Raw genomic sequence first — 7,925 nt, 5'->3', positions numbered from 1 at the left:
CCACCACATAAGCAACCAGAGAAAAACTTAGCACCCTTGAAACTAGAAGAGCCATCAAATATTTTTATTAAAAAGCAAGTCGAAGTTACTAGAAAGGAGGAAGAAATCATTAATGATGAATCTAGAAAGCAAGAGGTGATGAAACTAATCCTAGATCAACCAATAGAAGAGCTCAAAGAAGTTGAAGAAGTTTCAGAAAAATCGATGTTTGACTTCCCAAGGCCAAACATTATCGTGAGTGGTGGCAAACATGAAGGATCTCTTGAAATTTCTTTTGAATACAGGGAATTCACGAATCTTATTCTTCCACAAAATAATTTACAAGAAGAGTGGGAAACAACTTTTCACAAGCTTGTTGAAGACACATAATTATTTTGAGAATTATCAACTTGTTGTACAACATCAAAAAGTTTTTCGAAGTTTAGAATTTGTCTTGCATGAAATTGAACAAATTCAAGAGATCTTGAGATCTTGTCTTACCATGGGAAAGAGACGATAAAGAAAGAAATGGTGAAAGGCATTGTTCGGAATTTCAATCGATCGTGGAAAATCACTAAAACTCGAGGTCGAGTTTTTTTCAAGTCAGGGGGAATTGATGAGGATGAATCTTCAAGATATATATCAAGAAAGGGAATTAGTATTAGTCCTAATTAAAATAGGATTAATATTACTTAGGAATTAAATTAGGATTAATATTTATTAGAGTATAATTAGGATTAGCTAATTAAGTTATAATATAATTAGAATTTGAGTCATGATAGGTTATTAGATTCCTAGTAGACTTTGAATTTATTAAAGAAGCATATAAATAGACTAATCAATGTAAATCAAATGGATGAATTTAATGAATAATATTATATTTTCTTTCATTGTAAGATTACAACCCATCGTTATTGATTTTCTTCTAGATGAGACTCTTAGAAGATTGAGGCTTTATTTTTAAACTAAAGCCGCAGTTGACAACTACGACTTCACTTTAAAAATGATGCCTCAATTGTCAAATAAGAATTTCAGTAAAATGATGAAAAAAATATTTTTTTAATTATATGGCTCGATCAATTTGAATATAAATTTGAAAAAGTAGTTGGATATTATATATATATTTTTAATAAATGCACCATTTTGACCCAAAGCTCACCAATTTTGTTCTGTTTGTACTTTGTACATGCCACACCCCATAATTTGATCACTCGTGGACCATACACGCGTCCCTATTATTCTGCGATGATGAAGCTTCAAGGGAGGGAAAAAGAAAGGAAGGGAAAATATCCCAGGTGCATTATTGTCAAATGGGAGATTCAAATTGCCATGGCTCTTTTGTCCCTTCAAAGTGCGACCCATTATTTAAAGTAAGACGTTGATGGTCCTAGAATTGAATGGTCCAAAACTCTGTATGGTCAACCCAAAAACTTTCCCATTTCAAAGAAGAATACTTGTTACAAAATCATTGAACATTTCTGGAAATTTCTAACTTGTTTCGCATCCTTTGACTCTTGTCCCAGCTAACAAAATTTAATAGGTTGATTGGGAATCGGAGGACAAGAGCCTCTACCAACATCCTTCATTATTAATTTATTGTGAATTAATGGAGAAATAAAGAGAGATTGTTTTAGCTTTCTGAACCTTAAAAGAATCCGTCAACCCCGTGTCTCACGCATACCAAAAATAAACCCAAAAAAATTAAAAAGAAAAGCTAAAACCAAACACACCCCCCAAGACCAACACCAGTACCAAATACAACCCTTGTTTTGTTTTCTATAACAAAACCGCCCATTTATTTTCGCACCCAATTCCAAAATACCACTAAATCACTCTCCAATACCGCCTTTTTTTTTTTTGTCTTTTTTTGGGATACCTTTAACGCCCAATGGCGGTTTTCTGCGTATATCACAAGGGTTGATTTTGGTTGAAGCCTCGGGTTTTGTTTTTTTTTTTTTCGTTTTTTGGGCTAACGTGAGCCGGGTGCGTAGGAGAAGTGAAAGGAAGGGAAAGGGGAGGGAATAGAGGAGGTCGCCATACGGGTTGAGAGGGTGATGGAGGAAGGTGTAGTCGTTGGGGAGGGGACGACGAAGGCGGCGTGGGGAACGTGGGAGGAGCTCCTTCTTGGCGGCGCTGTGCTGCGGCACGGCGCCGATGACTGGGACGCCGTCTCCTCGGAGCTCCGAGCTAGAACGGCTTGTCCGTTCAGTTTCACGGCCGAGGTTCTATTTCTTCCCTCTTTAACCCACTTCAAAGAAAAACAAATTGTTTTTAATTTTTATTTATTTATTTATTGGTTTGGTTAAGATTTCGTAAAACAAAAATATCTTAATATATTAGAGATTCTATTTCTCCTTTTTTTTTTTTTATATGTGAATTTTTTATTGTTTGGTGAAATTACAATCTCCAACTGCAAAAGGCCCAAATTGCCCTCTCTCAGAAGAACAGTTTTAAATGCCTTTGGTTTCCTTAAAGTTTCTGAGCATTAAATTCCTAAAAACTACAAAGGAAAAAAAAAAGGGAAGTTGAAAGTTGATTCAAGTGAATGTAGGGCAGCGGTCTGCTTCATTTTATGGGTATTGCATAAATGTAGGCTGGTTTGAATGGATGTGTCTCATTCACCATTCCAAATTTGCATTGAATATGACTTGATGATTGAACTATGAACCCTCCCAATTTTGATTTTAGAGCTTTCAGAGTTGGGTCAAATTCAGATAAAAAGTTAAGGGGATATGAGTGGTTTTCTATTTCCATGTGAAACAAGGGTGGGGATGATGGAGGTTATAGGAAAAGGAAGACTTACCCATGGAAGAAAGGGTACAGAGGTTGTTGTTGTTTTAATTGTTTCAGTTTACAATTCTGTCTCTAATTCAAAGAAAAGAAAAGGAAAGATGTCCTAGATTGGTCTTAGCCATAGGGATAGGATAGTGCCTCAACCTTGCCTACCCTTGGAAGCCCATTTCATTCCATGGCACTTGATGTTTCAATGGGTCCATGCTAGTTCAATTTTTTTTTTTTCATTAAAGTCTCTGAAATTTAAGTTCTTATTTGACTAAGCATTGATTTCATGAATCAACACATTCATAATGACAAAGGTGGTTTTCTGCAGCTTTTAGAGGAGTTCCTCTAAATGTGTTACAACTCAACTGGAGTGAGGTTTGTGCTTCAAGAGTTTGAGTTTGTGGGGGTTTCTCTTTGTTTTTAGCTATTGTTGGGTGTTTTTCTGTTGTTCAGATTGTGTAGGAAGGATCTCTCATCCTTCTAGTGGTTTCTTTTGTTTCTTTTTTCTTTTCTTTCTCCTGTATCTTTCCTTCTATTAATATATTTCTCTTCGTTTCTGATCAAAAAAAAAAAATAATAATGACAAAGGTGGTTTTCTAATTGCAGGTTTGTAAAGCCAAATACGAGGACTTGCAACAGCGATATTCTGGCTGCAGGTCAGTAGAATTTAATTATAATAATGCATTATTTGGTGTTGAATTTTATTGATAAATATGGGCTGCAGACATAATCATGTTCATATATTTTTCTCTATCATTAGATGCTAAACCAGGTTTATCACTATGATTCAGAGCATACATAACTCCCACCATTAGAACTTAAATTGTTTCTCTTATTTCCACATTTAGTGTGTCTGTGTGTTTGTGTCATGCTCCATTATTAACTTTAAAACAATCGGGAGAAACTTATGCATGGCAATTTTCAAGGCTAATTTGTGTAAAAGAATGAATGACTTTCCATTTTGAGGAAAATTAATCCAATGAAATTTAAGCCTATCTTGTTGTCATACAGGATCCATTCTTTTTACCTTTTTTTGTGCCCCCTCTATAAAGCCTAAGCAACTTTTAATTATGGGTGTGGGAACCAGGACTCTGATCAGATCACTTTTCTTTTTCCTACGAACTTACAGTCTGGACTGCTCACATTAGGGGGTCATAGGGCAGGGCACCATGGTAGCAATTAACATTTAGTTTAACCTGTAAGATGGTCAACGTGATGGTTTTTGTTACTTTCTTTTCATTCTTCACATTTTTATTATGGTTATTGTTTCCTGCATGCTCATCTACCTTTCTTCTCTTTTAACTCTTTTTCATGTATTTTTTAACAAGAAAACTCATACATTTGAATTGTCGGATTAAATTGTGTGAGTATTGATGAATGGCTTGTGTTCATGTCTTTTATGCCTACCTTCTCAGGGCCTGGTTTGAAGAGTTACGAAAGCAGCGGATGGCAGAGTTGAAGCTGGCATTGGAAAAATCTGAGGACTCAATCGGGTTTGTGATTCAATTGTTTCTGCTGTTGTTGCATTTGTGTCAAGGGACCCAATTTGTAGTTTTATTTTATTTTATTTTAGAACCAAACTACTCCCAGCTGTCAAGCTTGCATGAGCTTGAGTTCAAAAGATCGCTAATTATAAACTGATATGTTCTTTGAATGGAGGGTCATGGTTTATGGTACAGTAGTTCTGTTGATTTATTTTTTGTTTGTATAGGGATCCATGTGGTGCGGTTATCATCCAGAGTGCATTTTTCTTTTGTGCTACAATTCACTCCACTTATCTGTTTCAGGTCTCTGGAATCAAAGCTCGAAAGTCTCAAAGCTGAGAAAGGGATTGCTTGTGACTTGGATAATGACTCCAGCCAGACGGAATCGCCTATTCCCTTCCAAAAATCAATGGAAGTTGAGTCTTCCAGGAAAGAGACATCTAAGGATGGACTTTCTGCTGGTAGTTTCACGCAGGACACTCGGACAAACTGGTCACCTGAATGTCAGATTCCAGCTGCAGTATCATCTGAAGATATGGAGGCTAAGCCAGAAATCTCAGAGTCCTCCAAACAAGAGAAAATTTCAAGCTCAGAAAAGCTGGGAGAAACAAGCAGTGGGCGAGGAGGACGCGTCAGGGGGAGGAGAGGGAAGAGGAAGAGGAAGGACTGCACGAGGGATGTAAAAGAAGGAAGTGTTGGAGAAAGCGACTTCTTGGGTTCAACTGATGTTGCATCAGCCTCCCAATGCAAGGAAATTTCTATGGGTGACCATGGTCAAGTTGTTGTATCTTCTGGTATTGATGATTGCAACAAGGGCTGCTCTAGTAGGGAGGAAATTGATGATCTGATGGGGATTTTTTATTCCATCATGGAGAATGAAAATGCCCCAGTATTCCGTGGGCGGCATGATAGCCAGGTATCAAAAAAATTAGGTGCCTTCCAATTCTTTCTTGCTAAATTGGTTTCTGAATCATATCCCCATTATGCTATTAGATTTCTGGTGTCCTCATTTTGATGATGATGCTTAGCTGATTTCAATTCTGCCTAACTTGTTTCCAAGGAAAAGATTTACAAACTGGGCTCATTTGTAGGTTGCTATAAATCTTTGCCACCACCATATGATGGTAGCTCATTTTAGTGTTCTGACTGTTTTTAACGACAGAGGAGAGCAAGATACAAGAAACTGGTCCGGCAGCATATGGATTTCGACACCATAAGGTCAAGAATAAACAGCCACTTAATCACAACGTCAAGAGAACTCTTTAGAGATCTGCTTCTGCTAGCCAACAATGCATTAGTCTTTTACTCGAAGAAGTCACGAGAACACAAAAGCGCAGTGCTCCTGAGAGATCTTGTATCCCGAAGATTAAAGCAGCATTACAAGGACTCCAGAGCAAAGGCCGCAGTTGCAGTCCTCTCTACATCACCAATTCAAAACCCTCCTGTAAAACCCCGAAGCATCCGCCCATCTAAGCAAAAAACAGCTAATGCTGGGAAAGTCATTACTGGGACTCCACCTCCTCAGTCGGAGTCCAAGAAAAGCTTTCCTCTGCAAGGAAAAGTGAAGACTACCAAACGTGTGACCGGGCCGCAACCTCCTCAAATTGCTTCAAGGGGAAGAAAGAAAGCTCGTGTAAGGTGAAAATGTTGTATATATTTTTGTAAATTTCCATTTTGGACAGAGACAAACCCAGCCTCTAATTTCAGGTGGTTGGGTCTGTTAGTCTTGTAGTGTATATAATGACCCTTTTGTTGGGATGAAACAATTGTGTGCCATTGCATTGTAATACACAAACCTCTTAGAGAAACTATTCTCTCTTTGTTCATCATATTCCCTCAAGCAATTTATTTATGCAGATAGGAAAAAATAATTGAGAGTTGTTCAATATGGAAATTGGAATTTGGGTTTGTGATGGCTCATAATGGTTTTTGGAAATATAGGCCAAAGTTGAATTGTGAAAAAGAAAAACCTTCAAGGTGTAGAATCACTAAAATCCGAGTTGTTATTTGAGCCACCACAGCTTGGCTATGTGCAATTCTAAAGCATTAGTCCGTCCAAGTGGGAGCTGCTTTGCTAAAACAATCCCAAAACTGGTGACACTAGTGACTCTTTTGGTTGTCTTGCTTGTGATCAAAGGGTCTGGGACAAAAGGTACCCACTTGAGGCAAAACCCTTTCCTTCAAGATTCATAGGAACCCAAAAATCTATATTAAAGGACCCCGATGCAATAGCAAATTGGTACCTATCAAATAATGAGACTAATCATATTCTATGAATTTTAGGTCTCATTAATTTGTGGTTATGTCCTTTCTATTTGTATATACTTTGGTCTTATTCTTTTGTTTCTTGATTTCATTTGTTTTTTAAATTGATTGTAAAAAATTTATTATACAAAAAATGATTTTTTTTGTAGGAAGAGGACATCATTGAGAATTTTTGCATAAATTCAGAGTGGGTACAAGAGCTATTGAATTCCCAATACTTTATGCTGAGGGTTTTATATAGGCTATTGCTTTGTGTTATAAGTTTTGGAAGCTTTTTGTGTACTCCGTTGAACTTTAGGCACATGAGGACAAGAGTAGTTGTACTCTATTTTTAGGTGTAGGTTAATCGGTCATATTAACTTATAAGTTTAAGTTTAAAGGTCGTTTTTTTTTTGTTTTTTTCATGACCCTTGTTTTTGGGTGAGGTAAATTTGGTGGTCTTTTATTGTACTACCTTTCTTCAAATGTGTTTGTCATTTGTCTTTTACATTGATTCTATTTATTTGTAATTTTCTTTCGATGACCTAAATTTCATCAAATACATTTAACAATTAAGATTGAAGGTTCAATAAATAACTAGTTGGAATCGTAAGAAGATAAAATTCTTGTATACAAAAAATGATTTTTTGTAGGAAAAGGATATCATTGAGAATTTTTACAAGTGGGTACAAGAGTTATTGAATTTCCATTACTTTATGTTGAGGGCTTTATATAGGCCATTGCTTTGTGTTACAAGTTTTGGAGGTTTTTTGTGCACTCTGTTGAACTTTGGGCACATAAGGATAAGAGTAGTTTTACCCTATTACCCTATTTTTTAGGTGTAGGTCAATCATTGGTCCTTTTTTTCGTGACCCTCAGTTTTGGGTGAAGATCTTCCATTGTATTACCTTTCTTCAAATGTGTTTGTTGAAGTAAGGATTTGAGATAGACCAATCTCGAGTTTTGATTGGACCACTAGCATTTTATTATATTTTATTTTGATTACTTTTTCACTTTATTGCTTGATTAGCCTTTTCAACTTTTGTTTACAAATTGAGAAATTAATCAAACTATAGTTTAAAAAAAAAAAACTTTATCCTAATTAATGTTTTTTATGGCACAATCAAGAAAAAATGGCCTATGTCATCTTAAACAATTTCAACTTTTAGAAAAAAGTCGTGGCTCGTATTAGTGAACCCCACCATCGACGTACCACTACTCCCCGCAGACTGGGCCAATGAATTGAGGATAGGGCATGCGATCCAGCCTGGTCTGGACAGGCTTTTTTGAAAAGCCCAATTTTGGAAATCGAGCCCATATGCAGCCATCAGGGCCATCACCGACTTTATTCTTCATTATTTATTTATTTGGATTAATTTTAAAAAATTTCCCTGAGCTTGGTACTAACATGATCAGAATGAAACAAATTCAAGCTTT

The 7,925-nt window shown here is 36.4% G+C and overlaps 1 protein-coding gene across 1 annotated transcript; it reads left to right on the top strand.

Moving 5' to 3' along the window:
- Positions 1 to 1,661: 1,661 nt before the first annotated feature.
- On the top strand, positions 1,662 to 6,073 carry LOC132254412 (uncharacterized LOC116803646). Its single transcript, XM_059739936.1, has 5 exons — positions 1,662 to 2,201; positions 3,367 to 3,416; positions 4,176 to 4,253; positions 4,548 to 5,160; positions 5,407 to 6,073. Exons 1-5 carry the CDS (start codon positions 2,034 to 2,036, stop codon positions 5,884 to 5,886), a joined length of 1,389 nt encoding a protein of 462 aa, XP_059595919.1. The 5' UTR covers positions 1,662 to 2,033; the 3' UTR covers positions 5,887 to 6,073.
- The last annotated feature ends 1,852 nt before the right edge of the window (positions 6,074 to 7,925 follow it).

Source organism: Vitis vinifera, chromosome 10 (assembly GCF_030704535.1).
Source record: "Vitis vinifera cultivar Pinot Noir 40024 chromosome 10, ASM3070453v1".
Taxonomy (NCBI): domain Eukaryota; kingdom Viridiplantae; phylum Streptophyta; class Magnoliopsida; order Vitales; family Vitaceae; genus Vitis; species Vitis vinifera.
The sequence above is the reverse complement of the archived record's forward strand: the minus strand, read 5'-3'. Positions and strand labels throughout refer to the sequence as shown.

Coding starts and splice junctions, on each gene's coding strand:
- LOC132254412 (XM_059739936.1), top strand. CDS start 2,034: ATGGAGGAAGGTGTAGTCGTTGGGGAGGGGACGACGAAGGCGGCGTGG. Junction 4,254..4,547: donor AAATCTGAGGACTCAATCGG/GTTTGTGATTCA, acceptor TATCTGTTTCAG/GTCTCTGGAATCAAAGCTCG. Junction 5,161..5,406: donor GTGGGCGGCATGATAGCCAG/GTATCAAAAAAA, acceptor TTTTAACGACAG/AGGAGAGCAAGATACAAGAA.